At 36.0% G+C, this 20,388-nt stretch overlaps 1 protein-coding gene across 1 annotated transcript; it reads left to right on the top strand.

Moving 5' to 3' along the window:
- The first annotated feature begins 9,912 nt into the window (after positions 1-9,912).
- Positions 9,913-14,838, top strand: LOC145685167 (uncharacterized). Its single transcript, XM_081757519.1, has one exon. The coding sequence runs from the start codon at positions 9,913-9,915 to the stop codon at positions 14,836-14,838; it is 4,926 nt and encodes a 1,641-aa protein (XP_081613645.1).
- Positions 14,839-20,388: the final 5,550 nt, after the last annotated feature.

Genomic DNA, 20,388 nt, shown 5'->3' with positions numbered 1-20,388 from the left:
AATAAATTCCAGCGTAGTTTCTGGCTATCCATATTGCTCGCACTTCATCGCTAACAAAGAAATTTCAACCACTTCAAAGTTTAGTTTGTATTGAAGAGTTCCCAGAGAAAACATGTTGTGTAACGTTCTTTTGTACTTACAATTTGCCATCTGACCTAGTTGTGGTGAGATATTGGGTGGGTGGGTGCATGTTATTATTATGATTATTATTATTATTATTATTATTATTATTATTATTATTATTATTATTTATCGTTGTATGACTATACTAAGCAGAAACATGTCGCGTAAATGTGCTTGCAGTGCAGAGCAAACTGTTGTTTTAAACGAAGTGAAGCGAAAAGTGGAATTTCGCTCCTATCATAAAAAAAGCCTATCACTTGTACTTTGGTTGTAAAGTGGGAAATGCGGACGAGAAGTGAGCACCACATATATGTTGTAACGCTTGTTTTACAAATTTGCACGGGACAGGCTACACGGAAAAAGGACAGACGTGCCTATGGAGTTCCAATGATTTGGAGAGAACCGACAGATCGTAATTCAAACAGCTATTTTTTGCATAGTTCTTCCAATTAATGTTCTATCCAAAAATGTAAAAAGGTTTCCTAAGTACGGTTTATACAAGGAATGTTTTTACAATACACGTCTGATATAGCCTCACTGCTGAACGGGACTTTAAACTCAAAATGAACTCAACTAAATTTTTTACAATACTACTTACTTATTGCAGAAACCATATCAGAAAATTAGTGGAAATCCTATGTAATTTTTCTGTTCGTCACCCAATAGCATATACCTATGTTCGTCAGCAAGATCCTATTATCAATTTCAAAATGGCGGGACATGCAAATTTTCAAAAGTTCGTTATTTTCACCATTATTAACCTACTTCACAACTATTGACTAAGAAAATGTTAGCATAAAGATGGGTAGCCTATGTACAATATATCAGTTGTGCGTTAAAACCAGCAATGTTTCTGCAATTTTTTCAATATGATACATGTTTGAAAGAAATATGTTTTTTTCTTGCGGCTTTATGTCAAAAGGTTTAATGGAAATTACCGGAAACATTTACAGTAGCTCTTCATCTCTAACAACAAAATGATTCAGAATCGATTAACAGGTAGAATCGTAGTACTTATTATCAAGAACAAAATATCCAAAATCACACAATAATCACTGTATTTTTGCTGCTCATAAATTTCTTTTCTAAGTAAGAAACACATTGCAAAGAAATGTCTATTTGCAAATCAGTAATCTAATTTATATGTTAATTTCCGCTGACAATTTACAATTGTCTTACAGCTAATTTCCTCAAAATAAGCTTTGTTTAGAATAAACTCATATATGTTGTTTAATCGTCCACACTCACTGTTTACTATTTTTCTTTCATCGCTTTCTTTCAAGAATTAAAAGAATGATAACTTAATACATGTACCATAAAAGTAAAAAGAGAGACAGTTCTAACAAACTACATTTGAGGCTCCAGCACTTCATTGTTTTCTTCAACTTGCGGAGATTCAGCATTCTGACATCCTTCACCATTACAATGACCAAAGGCCACAGTGCATTTTAGGCCATACCTATTACATGAGCAAGGACTTGCTCCACATGGGCGCTTGGAGGACATCTTGCATTTAAAACGTATGACTCGGCAGGTCATCAGGAACAGGTTCTTGGTTAGTCATAATGGGTGCCAGCTTCCCATGTTTGAACTTCCATCCCTACTCAATAGTATCCAGCGCCTGAGGTGAAGGTAGTCTCCATGTCACAACTTGAAGATTAGCGCAGAGTCAGTGAAAATATGCTGCTCTTTCTGTGTGTCAGTCTTTCGGTTTAACCCTAGATTACTACACTTTTTTTTTGTCTTCTAATACTAGACTGGGTGAAAATTCACCCACATATTTTTTATTGTTTTTCTCTATGTTTGATTTATTTGATTTGAAGCTTAGAATTATATTTTAAAGTAAATACACGTATGCTTCTGTTGGACAAAGTTTCGGTAAATAATATCAAAGAAACCTGTGCAAAACTTAAATGAACTAAAATCTCACTTTCACCAATAAATTATTAGTCAGCATATGTTTAAACAATCATAATTAAACTTTTGTTTTACCTAAAAGGTTTACAAAACTAAAACAAACATTTCCATAAGTTTTCATTGTGTGTATTTTATTTCTTTCGGCATATATTAAAATACACTTTTTTGGACAATACGAGAAAAGGTGATTATGAGACAATTCTGAGAGATTATCTATACATTCAACACTAAACTGGATGAAAATTCACCCATTCCTTTTTTAATGTAAAATGCGTATTAAGGAAATGTTTATTACTGAAAGTCTACTACTCTTAGAGCACAGGATTTTACTCAAATATTGCTCTCAAAACTTCGCTACATTTTCATTCCACACGTCCTTTAACTGAACTTTATAGAGGAACCCTTACTGACAAGCTTTACAGAAAGCGCCTCTGTGCTCTTTACACACAAAAGAGGCACATTTGGAGCATTTCACAGCATGCTTTCTGTTTGCACGAGAAGGGCACAAGCGACATCGACCCTGAGGGGCATCTTTCGTACGAAGTGCTGACACAGAATCTGAATATGAATTTCCTTCCTCATAATTTATCTTCAGAATACTCTTAATTCTTGATCTCACAAACAACTGCAATATTGGAGACTGTAGTCTGGTTATCATATGCGTTTGTGCTCATTTCAGTCTAAGATTAAGGTTAAATTCTTGGTGGTTCAATTCTTTTAATCCACTTGATGCCATGTTGAATTTGTGAATGATGTTTTCATTAATGGCACTTGCATTACGAATACCCTAGAAAATTTCCTACTGCTGTCTAAGTGTTTTTCTGCTGCAAGAATACTGTTTGCACAGCTTGTCAAAACATCTACTCCATCTTTTGTTCTATTATAATATTCTATGACCTCCGGCTTGTTAGTTTCTTCTGATATGGTGGCTGAATTGTGCATGGAAGAAGCAACCAGCACAATTTTGTTATCCTTTGGGCTAAACGACACAAGTTGCAATTGGTTATGGTTATAGAAAACGAAAATAGAAGTTTCCTTCTCAAGATTCTTCGTACATAGCAACTGTGGTGGTATTTCTGGTTTGTTAGATCTCACAGTTCCTACCATAGTCAAATTGTCGTCTTTGAGCATTTTTGTCAAAAAGAGGAAGCTGGTAAACCAATTAACTGTTGTTTTGTTACTATTAGATCCATGAATTGGCAGTGATAGTTCCTCCACAAAATATTGAGCCAGTCCTTGGTTACCATTTGGTGTTTCCTTCCCGATATAAGGAATTCCGCTTACGAGGTAAATGAGTTAGAATCGACAATAAGAATTATCTTAATACCATATTTGTCAGGCTTGCTTGGTATAAACGTTCTAAATCTGCAATTTCCTCGGAATTCAGGAGTTGTTCGTCAATGGCCACTTCACACGGTGGTTATAGTGCTTCTTACAATGAGTAATAAATCTCTAACACCCAGCGTATGTGGGTAAATGGATCTTTAATTTGTCTTTTAGCTCTATCTGTTTTATCATCAAACAGAAGGCAGTTTGAAATAAATACAAATCTTTTATGAGGCATCACACTTGGATACACTTGCGAACGAAGCTCTCCCCATAAGACCTTAGTTGACATGTGGTTGTCTTGTCTAGCTCCTGAAATGAACATAATACCAATATACACCTTGAGTTCCTCAATACTGAGATAATTTACCCAGCCTGGGTTTCGAGTATAAGCTGTTCTTTGATGTGACATCTCCAGATTTGTGTAAAGTACAATTTTACTAAGCAGTTCGATATCCACCAACAAAGACCAGCAGTCCATTTCAGAAGTTATTTTTCTTGCATCCCCTATAGGACCAGGAATGTTACGTATTATATTTTTCGCAGAGACTCTCGATTTATTTCAAGGTTCAACAGTTGACCACATTCCATGTTTTCTTCCTTTGATAGCTGGTTCCTTCAGAGGAAGATGATGTGAATTTTGAGAATTAGGTTTCCAGAGTAAACTTCTTAATTCTTCAGTATTTTTTGAAGATGTACGTCTTTGTTTTGAAGGATGTTTCACTGAGAGTGAATCGGTTTTTCTCTTTTTGGGACGTTGTTTTGAAAAGCTATATTCTTCGGAGTCGGAGTAGTTTTAGTTCATGTTTGATGTACCATGTATATGTGTAATTTGGTATGATGTTAGTAGGTCTGATGTATGAGTGAAAGTGTTATTAATTTATTTGAGGACAGTGTATTGTTGACTCGTAAATATGCATCTCTTTTGGTCCATTCAAATAACTAAATTGCTCAGTAATGCAAATCTACAGTGATTATGTACTGTTATCACATAACATATAACGCGTAGCTAGCTTTTAATATAGTACAAAGCATGTTCAGTAGTACAAAGTTTATTTTATACAACAGCGCCATATCAGGTCTCGTAAAAGTTCCCATCGTTAGTGTTTTGTTGCCCAGAGAGCTAAGAAGTGAATTAACCCAAACATCGCCTCTTTTTCCTGATTACTTAGAAATATTTCAGAGCATCGAGCCATCTGAGTAGAAAATCAATAAAATTCATCACTAACTAACTACACTGAAAAGTACAAAACGGTATGTAGTCTAGTAATTAAATATTTAACAAATAACAAAAAACTTCACTCTTGTGTTTAAACATAAGCCAGAATACATGGTGCTACTCCTTGTCAGGTCGTAATTTCAATTTTTTCTTCTTGCGTTGATTTCAGTGATTAATCTTGTTGATGTTTTTAGAATATAAACAGATTTATTATAGAGTACAGTCATTAATATTGAATTTTCCTTGGGAATGTATGATTTTTAAGCTGGGGAGTGCGAATGTGCTGTGGTTTGAATTGAAAGAATTGAGTGTTGGTTCATGCGAGTTTCCACATACCGGTTAGTGCGCGATAAAATCTGTTGTGGATTGTAGTTTTAAAAGATTGTTTGAGAAGTCTTGGGAATAATTAAAGAACACGGCGTCTAGAAATGAATCTACGTTATACAATGTTAATGAATATAAATTAGTAATATTAATAACAGTAATAATATATATAATAAAGTGAGTGTGATTAAATGATAGGACACCTGTAAATATGTAAGCCAATTTGTATTTTCTGCCTCAAAGTTTGGTTTGTTTATATAGAATGATGAATGTTTCCAGCACTGACCATCACGTCAGTATTTTGTGGGAGGGAGTGTGTTGTGTGACAATAACTGACGATGTGTCACTTCGTGGTTTAACATTTAACTATAATTGTACATCCTAATTGGTCACCTGGTCGGACAATGTGAATGGTGTTTCTGTAGCAAATGGTTGCGGATAGTGTCCAAGTAGCTACCGATTAGTAAAGCCGTTTCCATAATTGGTACAGTTTTAGTATACGCGTCCAACTTTATACAGGGTGTCCAATATACAATGCAACCTGGAGTTTGGGGTAGTAGAACTTTTGAGCCTCAAGCGATACACAAATAATGGTTAAACCAAAATAAAGATTTCTTCACGCATATATTTTTAAACAAGGAAGTAACGATTGATGTACACTAGGAACCACACAGTGTTGCCCGATGTAACCGCAGGTGTAAACCATTTTTCTGCAAAATATCAAAATTGATTTATAACTCATACATAGGGATGTTCTGTCGTTAATTCTCAGTTTGTTTAGTTGCAGTAGCTTGGAAACTATGGAGGAGAAAAAATAATTTTTCATTACCACCGATAACTAATTATGTGAGTCCTCTGTAAGGAGAAAGTAGAAACATTGTAGTTTTCATAAATTAACACTCTGAATTGACAACATTGCTGATGTTTCAGCGCACCAAAAGGTGTGCTAAGGATCTGTCTAAATTTTGCAATTCCTGAAAACATTGAAAAATAAACTGAAATTATCATGATAAAACATTTACTTACATGCACTCGGCAGCACTGCTACTTCCACGCTATAAGTTATCAGATCTACAGCAGATGCTGGAAGTGTCCCCTGTTTTGACTCAAACACTCGTTCACACGTTCCACCATGTTGGCATCAACTTTACGAAGAGTAGAAGACTTTATATTCTCACTGCAAATGTTCTTTTCCTGGTCTTCTACAGTCCTAGAAATCTTCTTGTGTACGTTTTGTTTTAAGTAACTCCATAGAAATGAATAACAGTGTTATGCTGGGTGCATGTAAGTAAAAGTTTTATCATGATAATTTTAAAATTTCTTTTTCATTGTTTTCGGGATTTGCATAACGTAGACAGTTTTCTGAGGGGTCAATAATTTTTTTGTTTAGAGATAATTAATTAAGAGACCACACTTACCTTCCGGTAGTTCCGGAGTCTCCAATGGCGTTGATTGGATACAGCGTGTAATAAGCCCTTGTCTTTGTGAATATCTTCTTCTGGGCACAGATTTTTGTCGCAGTTGGAGATATATATTTTAGGCCATGCATTTAGTAGACCACCTGTTTCGGCATTTGAAAACTATATTTGGCTCTGAAGTTGAATTGTCCTTTGTTTAAATTCAACCAATTTTATTTGTAGTATTTCGTGTTCTAGCTTATTTCTTTGGCGCACCGCTGTTTCTCTTTGGCTATCTTTGTATTTCTCTTCTTTAAGAGTTTTTTCAAACTTTCCCTAGTTTTAACTTGACAAATTTTAACCATTTAACATACGTAATTTCAACTTTAATATTCAATTGACATATAGCGAGAAAATTCGTTTCGTTATTCACTTTTGTCAAATATAAATTCACCATTTCCATTTCAATTCGACGCACTGCAGTCGCGAGCGAACCTCAAGTATACAATCTAAGTTTGCTTTCGTCTCCTTTACCATTCTCTGATTGGAGTTTACCCAAGTACTATTCGTTATCTCCATTTTTAGTTCTATCGGTACAAAAGAGATGAATCTCTAAGCTCATGAAGGATAACTAAATCTAAATAATTCTAAATCTTCTCTGAATGGCAAGCCGAAACAAGACAATGAGCTGAGATAACGACAGTCTTTTCAAACATTTCAAAAACTCCAATTTGTGGAAATCATGAATCATTTGAAATTCTTTTTCTTGGCAAACGTAAAAGTGTGTTCGATCTCTATTATGGAAATTCAGTTACTGGAAAAATCAATGCTTCTCATCATCTGGTCTGGGTCAGGGTAACTCCCACTTCTGCAGTTACCTGGATCCAGGTCGGATGAGTATGAGGGAACATGTGTCTTGTCAGAAACATTTCAGAATTGAATTTCAATTAATAAAATTCAATCATCCTTTAATATATATTTAAATTTTCATACTGTATTTCCATAATTATTCGTAATTCTTCATTTCTAACTTCTTTTTCTTCTCTTTTTATATTCTTCTATATTAAACATAGACTGTGCAACGTCTCTTCTCTGCAGTGTTTCCTCCTGGTCTCTCCCAACCTCTAACATAATATTTCTTTAGAAACCTTTCCAACCCCCTTGCTACCTTTCTATGCTTTTCTTCTTATTATTCTTTTCTTCTACTTCCTACTCGACTATTATATATATATATATATATATATATATATATATATATATATATATATATATATATATCTTTCTCAGTCTTTCTTACTTTAAATAAAACTGAAGAGAAGTCGTGACTAGGAGTTGTCGCTATAGACGCGATCAATACAAGTCCTATATTAAATAACTAGCTATGAAACATACGTAGAACAAAAAGTGAAATTGTTTTAGTTTATATACTGAATTCACTAATCGAAGTTTAAGGTGGGGCAACCCAGAAGGGGTCATTACTTACTCCTACTACTTCTTTTCCCAGCCACAACGCTTCTATGTTTATACCAGCATTTGAGTATATCGTGAACATTCAAACGAGCCCAGTACTTAAACTGTATGAGGTAAGATGGCAGAGATATAACATGTTTTATAGTGGAAAGTTTAAGATATTAAACGAATTTGAGAAACGTGAAAAGTTTGTCGGTAGAAGACTCTAAGTCTTGAGAAAGTTTCAATGAATGTAAATTTATTAATTTTAACGTGTTTATGTATTAACGAATGTGGTTTCAAAACATGTAATGACAGAAAACGATGTTGAAGGTGGCGAGCAGAGATTTGTATAAAACAGACATAGACTAATAGCCGAAGAAGGTTCAATAGTAAACTTTTCACCACAGGTACTACATATATTTCAACTAAAACATTTCCGCGAAGAGAGAACTTTGCATTTAGACCAAGCATAAAGGAATCAAATATAGCATATTCACAGGGAATCCACAGATATGCAAGTAGAGACTTCAGTAAAGTACTTGTAGTGGAACAGCGTCTTCAGAAGTACAAATAATTTGTCGCAGATAATTCCCGGACATCAGGATTGAGGTTGGAGTATCTCGACTATGAAATTTTTTGTTCATGCAAGCGTATATGTGATTTATACTTGCACTTGCTTACTGTCTGTCGTATGTTCAATCTCTCTGAAGCAACTGGATACACACAATACGCACAAAGTATTTGCAAACCATGCACAATCTTCCGACATCTCATGCCTGGAAATCTGAACTGTCCATATCAAATGCCTGCACAATCCGCGGATCAAGTTACGAATGACCAGACCCTCTCGTTCAACAAAGGCGAATGTTAAGCATCAAAACAAAAGGCTGTTTGATCAAGGAAGGGAATTCTTTGACAATGTAAAATTGCTTTGGATTATTATAATGTATGCTTGTTCGGCTGTTTATGATGCTATTACTTCATTAACTCAAAATCGTTACATTTCCGGAAAACAACATGTTGAAATAAGAACGATTACAAGGAACTGTGATACAGCTGATTATATAGAATAGCTGAATAGTTTGAAGATCAAAATCCATTTGACATAATTGGCGAAGACTTCGAAACTTGTCGTTAGATACTCGTGTTGTTTTGGGAGATGGCATTAACTGCGATGACGCTGAATATATTGGTGATAGAACACAAAAGACGTTGGACAACAAGAACGTGTGCAAAGCAAAGTGTTCTGTTAAGTCTTATATTATGTAGTAATATTTTTAAGAACTGGAAACACTGTTTTTACGAATTGTAGATTTCATTTGTTATTCAAGATGGAAAGTGTTGAAGAGAGACGGTGCATAAGGCACGAGGCACGAACATTTCTTCCATAATTTTAAAGTTAAGTTTGTTATTTAAGTGCAATGAACACAGTGAAGTTATTATATGTACTTTGTGGTTTATTTTAAGTGTTAGTTAAAAACCAGCAATTAGTAACGTATAATAAAAACTAAAAACAAGTATTGGAAGTTTCCATTGTTAGAAGACAGTCCATTACCAGTTAAGTAAATGGCGAACATTTAAGAACGTAAGCATAAACAGTTTTTTTGGTCCTCCAGTGCCGAATGGAGGAAGTGTTGTGCCAAGAAAAGGAATAAGTGAATCATTCAAACATTCATATTGACTATGTGTGTGTAAAGACAGTGGGTGTTAAGAATCAGAAGCAAAATTGACCTAGTGGACTTATCACGTAAGCGCCCACGCATTCAGCTGTGCATTGCAATCTGAAGAAAAACAAAGGCGCAATGTAGCAGTCACGTAGCTAAGTATATTTTTTTTTGTTTCTTTTACTTGTGTAAAGGTCTGTTGTTATAAGGACTTCAGGTAGATATATCACAAGCAATGGATGCAAATACAAATTCTCTTATAAAGGCAAGAGGCCTAGCTAAAGCGTCCCTTACAAGAATGAAAACATTTGTTGAACAATTTGGAGCAGACGGTGATGTAATGCAAATTAAAGTTAGGTGTGCACGTTTACCCAATATATTCAAATAATATGATGAAGTGCAAAAACAGCTTGAATTAAAGGACGAAAACGATGAATACACACAGGATAGAGACTTGTTTGAAGCTACTTACTACGATACTCTTGCAAAAATGACGTCAATTGTTGAAACAGCTGAGAAGGCTAGTAGTAGCAATACAAGTTCGTCAGGTGATTCAACCGCAAATACAGGGTGTCTAAAATTACCAGTCATAAAGCTACCAACATTTAAAGGTCAAGTTATAGATTTCAGACATTTTCATGATACTTTCAGTAGTTTGGTTGTAAACAATCAAAGTTTAGATGATATTCAAAGATTTCATTATTTGTTGTCCTCATTATCAGGTGAAGCAAGCAAATTAGTTGAGAATATACCCGTGACAGGTGAAAATTTCAAACTTGCTTGGGAAATGATATGCAAAAGGTATAATAATCCAAAGCTAATAGCAACTGCTCATGTAAAGGCATTGTTTTCATTACCTACTGTCAGTAAAGATTCAGTGGCGGACTTAAGGACATTATTAAATCAAACTATAAGTAACGTAAATGCACTAAAGGCGTTACAGTTAGATACTCCTTTGGATGATATATTGTTATCGCACCTAGTTTTGGAAAAGCTAGATGAACAAACACGTAAAGACTTTGAAAATCAAACAAATAGGGAACAGTTTGCTAGTTTAGAAGAACTTCGTGTCTTTTTAGAAAATAAATGCCAGGCCTTAGAATTGGTAAAGTCTACGCAATCAAAGTCGCATGTCAGTAAATTTAATGTTGTTAAGGATGTAAAAAATGCTAGACAATCTTATGTGAGTACTAATGTTTTGTGTTCGTTTTGTCAACAAAGTCATGCGTTGCACAAGTGTAATGAGTTTCAGAAATTAAGTGTATCCAAAAGATTAAGTTTTGCGAAACAAAACAAACTTTGCTTTAATTGTTTGAAAGTTGTCAACCATGTAGCGAAAGATTGTTCGCTAAGTGCATGCAAAATATGTAATCTCAAGCATCACACGTTATTGCATAGTGATTTTAAGAAATCACAGCCTAATCATGCTGCAAGTGTTGAAAATGATTCTGTTACGGAACCTGTAGGGGAAAAGTCAATGTCTCAAGGACAGGAAGTTGTTAATACTAGTACTTATTGCTCTGTGAAGCCTAAAAGTAATGTGCGTGTTTTACTTTCAACTGCAGTTGTTCAAGTTAAAGATTGCAATGGTAAATTACATATGGTTAGGGCTTTGCTTGATAGTTGTTCCCAATCTCATTTTGCAACAGAATCTCTCATTCAAAGGTTAAAATTAAAGAAATTTCCTATCAATGTTCCTGTACAAGGTATTAATAATGTAAGTTGCAACGTTAAATACGGAAGTAAGTTACAAGTATTCTCTGCTGTAAGTGATTTTAGTGTAGATGTTGAGTGTTTTGTATTGCCCAAAATAGCGGGAAATTTACCTGATGCTGATATTGACATTAAAGAATGGAACTTTCCACCGAATTTACAGTTAGCGGATCCTAATTTCAACAAGTCTGGTAAGATTGATTTGTTGTTAGGTGCTGGAATTTTCTTTAGTCTACTCAAAGCAGGACAACAGGTGCGTCCAGGAGCGTTTCCAGTTCTCCAAAATACAGAGTTAGGATGGATAGTTTCAGGACAATATCAGATGCCAAAGCACAACAACTTCACGCCAGAACATCGAACATTCTTTTTGCACAGCAACGATGATTTAAGCCATCAGCTGCAGAAGTTTTGGAAAATAGAAGATATTCAAGAAACTCCTCTATCCAAAGAAGAAAGGGAGTGCGAAGAACATTTTATCGCAAACACTAGAAGACATTCAACAGGACGCTTTATAGTGAGACTGCCATTCAAACAAGAAGTGACTAAGTTAGGTGATTCTTATAAGACAGCTGTTCAGCGTTTACAACAACTAGAAAAAAGGTTAAATAGATGCCCCAAGTTACGCACAGATTATGTGGCATTCCTTGAAGAGTATGAAGCTTTGGAACATATGAAGGAAGTGGAAGGCAACTCTAATATTACTCAAGGATATTACTTGCCTCATCATCCAGTTATTAAGGAAGCTAGTACTACTACGAAGACTAGAGTAGTATTTGATGCATCCGCATGCTCAACTAGTGGCATTTCACTGAACGATGTTCTCAAAGTTGGTCCAACTGCGCAAGACGATTTGCAGTCAATTATATTAAGATTTCGCACCTACCCTATAGCTTTTACTGCAGATATAGAGAAGATGTATCGACAGATTTTGATTGATGAGCGTGACTGTAAATTCCAGAAGATCTTGTGGAGAAGATCAGAAGAAGAACCCATTAAGGTATATGAATTAAAGACTGTCACATACGGAACAGCCTCAGCGCCTTTCCTTGCTACTCGCTGTCTCCAGCAATTAAGTGCAGAAGAAGCTTGTGAATATCCGAAGGCAGCACAAATTCTCAAGAATGACTTCTATATTGACGATTGTATTTCAGGGGTTGAAAGTTTGGAGGAAGCTTTAAAGATAAAGGACGAATTAATACAAATGCTACAAAAGGGTGGTTTTTTGCTAAGAAAGTGGTGTTCCAACAGTACTGAATTATTGGAATCCATCTCTGAAGAATTGAGAGAAACACAACTTCCATTACGCTTAGACGATAAGGGTCAAGTCAAAACATTAGGATTACTTTGGCATCCAGCAACTGATCAACTTCAAGTGATGAATGGATTCACTTTAAATCAAAGGTCGAATAATAATTTAACAAAACGCAAGATGTTGGGTATTATTGCTTCAATCTTTGATCCGTTGGGAATTGTTAGTCCAATAACAATCGTATGTAAGATAATTCTTCAAGATCTGTGGCAAGCAGGATTGGAGTGGGATGAAACACTTCCTAAAGAACTACAGCAAAGATGCAAGACAGTACTTGAATTTATTCCTCCATTATCAGATATCAGTGTAGACAGAATGGTTCTTCAGTCAGGTACCTTGATAGACATTCAAGTTCACGCTTTCTCAGACGCTTCAGAAAAGGCTTATGGGACATGTGTGTATTTAAGATCCGTCAACAAGGATGGTCAAGTTACTTCGAAGCTATTATGTGCTAAGTCCAAAGTGGCGCCCATAAAGAAGATTTCCCTGCCTCGCTTAGAGTTATGTGCAGCAGTGTTGTCATCAAAACTTGTCAAGAAGGTAACTAAGGCATTAAAACAACGAATATCCCAGGTATATATGTGGACAGATTCTATGGTGGTCTTAGCATGGTTAAGAGCAAATCCAAATAGATGGAAAACATTTGTTGGCAATCGAGTTGCTGAGGTACAAGAAGTGGAAGGAGAATGGAGACACGTCGCTTCAAGTGAAAATCCTGCAGATATTATATCAAGGGGAACAAGTCCTGACAAGTTAATACATAATAATTTGTGGTGGAACGGTCCTCAATGGTTACAGTGTTCTTCACTTGATTGGCCTAAGACAGAGCCTGCCCCACTCAGAGAGATTCCTGAACAGAAGAAATTAAAATCAAGTTACTTAGTAACAACTCAAGATAATAGTATGATCGAAAGATTCTCTACTTTGAACAAACTTCAGAGAGTCTTGGCTTATTGCATGCGGTTTTACAAGAATGCTAAAGTAGAAGCATCGAGAAGAAATGTAGACGCTCTTACCTTGGAAGAAATTGAAGAAGTTTTAATCAAACTAATACGAGAAGTTCAAAGTTCAGTTTATGCTAAGGAAATGGCTGATCTTAAAGAAAGTGGAAGAGTTAGCAATAAGAGCAAACTCTTGTCTCTCAATCCTTTCATATGTGAGCAACAATTACTAAGAGTTGGTGGAAGATTAAAGATGTCTGAACTTGAATTTGATGCTAAACATCAAATTATTCTACCACCAGATCATCACCTAACAAGACTAATTATAGAACATGAACACAGGCGATTGCTACATTCTGGATGTCAGTTAATGCTAGCATCACTAAGGCAAAGGTATTGGATACCTAATGGTAAAAATGCCATCAAGAAAGTTATTAGAAGGTGTATTACATGTCAAAGATTAAAGGCGTCTGGACCAGAACAATTAATGGGACAACTACCAAAACATAGAGTAGAACTAACAAGACCTTTCACAAATTCTGGAATTGACTTTGCCGGTCCTATTTATATCAAAACTGGTACCAGAAAGTCAAAAACAAAGGTGAAGTGCTACATTGCAGTGTTTGTGTGTTTAGCAACAAAGGCTATCCATCTCGAAGTTGTGAGTGATCTTACTAGTCAGGCATTTTTAGCTGCTTTGAGAAGATTCATATCTCGTCGAGGTAAATGCAAGCATATCTATAGCGACAATGGAACTACGTTCATTGGTGCCAACAAGGAACTTCAAGAAGTCGCAAAGTTGTTGCATACAGCTGACCATCAAGAAAGGATTAAGAATTTTGCAACTACTGAAGGAATCCAATGGCATTTTATTCCGCCATATTCGCCCAACTTCGGTGGTCTTTGGGAGGCTGCAGTTAAGTCCTTTAAATACCACTTAAGAAGAGTCATGGGAATGTCATATCTCACGTTTGAAGAGTTAACAACATTAACCACACAAATAGAAGCTTGCTTAAATTCGAGACCTCTTGTAGCATTATCCAATGATCCTAATGATCCAGTAGCATTAACTCCTGGTCATTTTCTTATTGGTCAACCATTGACAGCGCTACCAGAACGAGACTTACATCACGAGAAGATTAGTTCAATTCAAAGATGGCAAAGGATCCAACAACAATTTCAACAGTTTTGGAGAAGATGGTATATGGAATATTTGTCACAACTACAAGGAAGAAATAAGTGGAAGAGAAGCTGTGCAAACATACAGCCAGGTCAATTGGTGGTTCTCAAAGAAGATAAGCTACCTCCTCTATCGTGGAAATTGGGAGTCATCACTGAAGTGCATTCTGGACCTGACGGTTTGGTTCGAGTGGCTACTGTTAAAACTTCCAATGGTTTATATAAACGCTCAATTAGAGGACTTTGTGTTTTACCAAATAATGATGAATCATAATGTCATTCATGTTAAAGTATATTTATTTTCTGTTTTAGTCTATTTTATTTGTTGTTATGTAAAGTTTGTTTTCTTTTCTTTCTTTTTTTAAAAAAGGTCACTAGCCCTTTTTTGGCGGGCGGCATGTTAAGTCTTATATTATGTAGTAATATTTTTAAGAACTGGAAACACTGTTTTTACGAATTGTAGATTTCATTTGTTATTCAAGATGGAAAGTGTTGAAGAGAGACGGTGCATAAGGCACGAGGCACGAACATTTCTTCCATAATTTTAAAGTTAAGTTTGTTATTTAAGTGCAATGAACACAGTGAAGTTATTATATGTACTTTGTGGTTTATTTTAAGTGTTAGTTAAAAACCAGCAATTAGTAACGTATAATAAAAACTAAAAACAAGTATTGGAAGTTTCCATTGTTAGAAGACAGTCCATTACCAGTTAAGTAAATGGCGAACATTTAAGAACGTAAGCATAAACAGTTCAAAAGCTTCGATTCAAAAAGTAGACCAAGTTCAAACTATCCGGAAAGAAATCAATGTTGACCATACAATGTTCCACAATGATCCCTTCATGCTGCTTTTGTGACATATTACCATTGTAGAACGAAATGGAAATGTGGGACAGCAAATCACATATGAGTTTACTGCTGAGGCGCTAGGATTGTTCAAAAACGGCTGCATGAGAAATCCCTACAAGGTTAGCTTAATAACAATATTAATGAACGACGTTCCTGGTGCCCCACAATCTAAAGTGTATGACAGATATGTCTTACATGGCCAGATATGTCTATGACAGCTCTTCTTCATCACATTCGATGACGTTCAACTAGAACCTACTTAGACAGCTACAAACAATACAGACAGTACATTTTCAGCAAATATGGAAGGCCCAATCAAATTATGCTTATAGATGGCTACGCTAAGCAGTTTTCCATGAAGGGCCATAAAAATCAATGGCGCTCTGTTAAAGCCATGTTAGTCAATGTAAAAGTTACTGAATTCAGGAAAATCAAACAAAACAAAGTGATCTCTTATCAAATCCAAACAATAAAAGGTAATTCTTTCCAAATTCACCAAGCATTTTTCAGACAACGGCCACAAGGTGATCCAAATATCTAGTGATGTGGACACCGAAATGGTTCCATCCTCGCTTCAGATAGCACCGGGAGGTCATGAAGTGACCGTACTTGCTAATGATACAGATATTTTCATTATGCTACTTTATCATCTAAAATCGAAAGTTGATAATGTCCTCTTCATGTTTGGAACTAGACGGAAAGATGGAACTAAAAATATTAGTGTGTACCATACGCTACAGAATGTGGGAAAAATCTTCAGCCATATATATTGTTCATTCATACAATAACTGGGAACGATACAACATCCGCTCTTTTCGGATGTGGAAAAGGAAGTTGTGTAAAATGTTCGCACCATTGAAGGATTATCAAAACCTCAGTCAACAGATTGGCGCAGTTAACCCCACTCAAGAAACTGTTTCATTTGTTTTCCTACAATTTCTTATTAAATTACACGGTGGAAGCGAATTTGTCTCCCTCAGTATCTTCCGTTATAAACTAGACATGAAGATAATTGCAACCGGTTGTAGGGCTACTCTACCTTAACCCTAGATTACTAGACTGGTTCAAACATTCACCCATAGCTTGCTTTCGTAGCGTGTTACTAGAGGGTACCACCATCTAGTATCATGTGGTTCATGGTATTCTTCTCATTAAGGAATAGTTAGAATCAGGTGGTCTTTCTATCAAACTAACCCATGTTTTCAATTTTAAGATTATCGTTAATGACCCAGAAGGGACATACCGACACCATTAAGGAAAAATATTCCTTTCCTGAGGGGAAGAGAAACATTTTGAAATTATTCAACCCATTATAAATTGGAAGCTGTGGTGAATTTAGTAGTAAATGGGAGTCCCTGTTAGACTTTACACTGACATAATAAAAATTAACTTAACTACAAAAGAGCATACACATACCGCCATGTAAAAAAAATCACATACACTACGTACACAGATCTGTACTTGGACAGGATACCGGATCCTAATTAACTTTGGAAGGGCAAAAGGAATATCCTAAACATTTTTAAATCACTAAATATTAATTTGGAGAGCTCACAAGACCAGGAAACTAACGCACTATTACTTCACTCCTGTCCTGGGATGTTGGTACTGTCCAATATTGCGATCATAGTCAGAAATTCCAGAGTTTTACGTCCCGCTCTTATGCTTGTTAGTCTAAAGAAGACGGTGATGATGAGTAATGAATGAAATGGTGGAATGAAGAAAGTGTGAGGAAACGAGAGAAGCCAGAGAAATCCAACGCACACGGTGTTTGTCCACCATAACGCTCACTCAGTGGTAGCACCAGAGGTGAACGCTCTACCACTGAGCCACCGTGGCCCCCATAATAATTTTAAATTATCATGTCATTCAGAATTGTTAGCACTAATCTCTATACACTCTTCTTATATATTCGTTGTAAATTAGAGGTTTCAGATTTTTCACAAAGGGATATATTTAATTTTATAATATAAATCCATGGAAAGTGACCGAGAAAAAAGAAAAATTGCCGTTCAACCTTTTCAAAAAAATCTAATTTTTTCATGAATGTTTATCCTATATCAGAGGACTTCAAAACCACAATTAATTACTTTTACAACATTCTATGGTGACTCAGCGACGGCCACCAATTGGGGTTTTTCGATTTTACGCGTTTAGTTTGCCTGGAATATCTCAGCATGTATTTGCCTTACCAAATTAAAAATTGCTGGACGTCTCCATCTCGTTCAGAGATAAAACTTTGATCTCTTAACATTTTTGCCTAAATCCACTTGAAGGAAGTGAAATCAGGGTCTACAATGAAAACATTTTTTGACCTTGAAAACATATTTGGGAAGAAAAACAACTGACGTAGAGGTCTGAATTTATATGTGCATGTCAGGTACGCGAAAAGTGCAAGCGTACACCTTGAGAGGAACCTTTAAATTATAACCGGAATTTCTTTTCTCTGTTATATAGAGAAGAGAACAGTTGAATCAATTACTGTTCCTTTTCAAGGTACTCTACGTGTACACACACACACACACACGCACACACACACACTTGTCCTATCGGGGTGGGAGCACCCGTGTCCGTGCAGCATATAATTTTTGGGGACGATCTTTCAGCCATTTCTGTACTCAAGTTTTGGCTTCGTTGTCAATGTAAAATTTTTGTCCTCTCAAGTGTTCATTGAAGGAAAAGAAAAGATGGAAGTCGTAGGGTGACAGATCAGGCATATACTGGAATGGTCCAGAATCTCCTAACGAAATTCGATGATAGGTGTGACCGATTTCGTGACCGTATGGCGGCGCGCGTTTTTGAGCAGGTTGATGACGCCATACTTCACCGTCTGCTGCCGTTTTCTTATCAAAGCCCCTTTCACTTTGATCCGGAGAAATTTGTTGTAGAACGCCGTATTTATTGTGGTCCCGCGTGTGAGGAAATCAGTGCGTGTCACCCCGTTTTTGTCTTAGAATACTGTCAGCTTGAATTTAATCATACACACAGTTCTCATCATAGGAAATTATTTTTGCAGAAAAAAATAACCTTCACCTTAAATCGCTACAGACACTGTAATGAGACGTTTCTTCTACACTGCTTCTGGTCGAACGTTGGAATGTTTGGGATCCATCTGGCTCTTATCTTCCGAAACTCCAGGTGTTCGTGGATGATCATTTCCACACTTCTCACGCTGGTCTTTCTTTTCGCATTAAAAACTCTCACACTGATGCGCCGGTTACTCAGATTGAGCTACTCCACCCATTGAATCTTGGTTTCGTTCCCTCCAGTAGGCCGAAGTGACTACGTGCCCTGTTCAGAACAGATTCTCTTCTTGTCTTCAATTTTGAACACCACTTATACATTTCCAACTGAGAGAGAGTTTTTTCGCCATTTTGGGCACTGGGTTTTTTAAAGATTTCTGTAGGTTTCACGCATTCCTTCAGGAGAAACTTGATGATGTAGCCCTTCCCTTGTAGGTTTGCCAAATTCACACTAGCAAAAGGCCATCGCTGCTCTCTGAGACTGTTGCTATCGTCCACCTCTCGTCTATTTCCTCAACTGTTGCTTCTCGCAAAAAAGCGTAAGGACCATCATGTCCTCAAATGGGACACACACTCCTAGCGGCGCACAACAGCAAATAGAACAATGAAATTCCGATTATAATTCGACCGCCTTTCATATACATTCAAGAATGTAAAACGTTTACATCAAATTGCGTCTTCAACGCATTAAATAAGGTACGGATTTTAGCAGTAAATGGAACACTGATTTCAGCTACATAATAAATAGTAAACTCATGAACAGTCAGCACCTTCCGTTTTTGTTATTTATTGTGAAAGACTCAGAGGTAATTGTATCGCAGTTGTGTAGTTTTCCGCAACTGTTTAATACCAATGAAAGTGCATGTTTAATGAAAAGTAGCACGAGTAACAGGAGGCACACAAGTCGTAACTTTACATGACGAAAATCCTTCAAAGTTCCGAATAAAATATGGTGTCTTGTCAGCACTTGAAAATACTTTCCAAACGAATACAGATCACTATTCATACAAAGTATAGCGATGTCCGAAATATTCCTTTCACATGACTTACATAAAGGATAAATCTGAATAAAGCACCATAGAAATAAATAAAGACTTGTTTGAATAATTTGAATTTCTTGAGAAATCGAACATAAATGATTTTGAAGTCTATTCTTTATGCCTATACTTTGTTAAATCGAACATATTTTCTTTCTTTCTTTTTTTAGATTTCCTATAAAATTGACTTCCTAAAATACAGTTCCAGACTGAGCATTATCTCGATGAAGGTGGGTCGAGCGGGGAGGCTCCCCGGGGCTCTGATAGCAAGGGCCGCCGAACGAGCAAGAAAAAAAGTGTTGGAAAAGAATAAACGAAGCTTCACCGAGTAAAATAATTAGGTCCCTATGGAATCAATATTGTGGTCAGTTTGCAAGGAAACACATTTGTTGAAAATTTCCTTGCTCCCTCCTCTCGCTACCCAAAATTTTGAATAAGAGACACAACAAGTATTTGATTATTACTTAAAGATAGTTATTATATAAGATTTGTTACTGACGATGGTATACAATGTGTCGAATAATGAGCTATAAGCGTACGTAGGAGCGTATTTAATATCTGAAAGTCACGGTCAAACTCTGAAGTATGTGTTCAACGTTGTGATGAATATGAATTTGCTTCGTTAATCAAGCTTTTCTGCCAATAGAATTAATCGCTATGGGAGAATAAAGGTATGAAAATTAGAGAAGTGTAGAGACATACGCAGACTACTGTTTGAACAGAAATATTAAAAATGAATGTAACAAGGGGATAATAACAGATTCAAAATCGTAGAGTGAGTGCTAAAAGGGTCATAACTTAACCCAATGAATGTCGTGTTTTTCACAGACTAATCACTACCAGTGATTTTGTTATTTCGTTGACGTATGGAATGCTACCAATTTTAAGTAATTTATTGGATTCATTTAATACTACT

The sequence above is a fragment of the Thermobia domestica genome, chromosome 5, assembly GCF_964235325.1.
Source record: "Thermobia domestica chromosome 5, izTheDome1.hap1.1, whole genome shotgun sequence".
Taxonomy (NCBI): Eukaryota; Metazoa; Arthropoda; class Insecta; order Zygentoma; family Lepismatidae; genus Thermobia; species Thermobia domestica.
The sequence above is the reverse complement of the archived record's forward strand: the minus strand, read 5'-3'. Positions and strand labels throughout refer to the sequence as shown.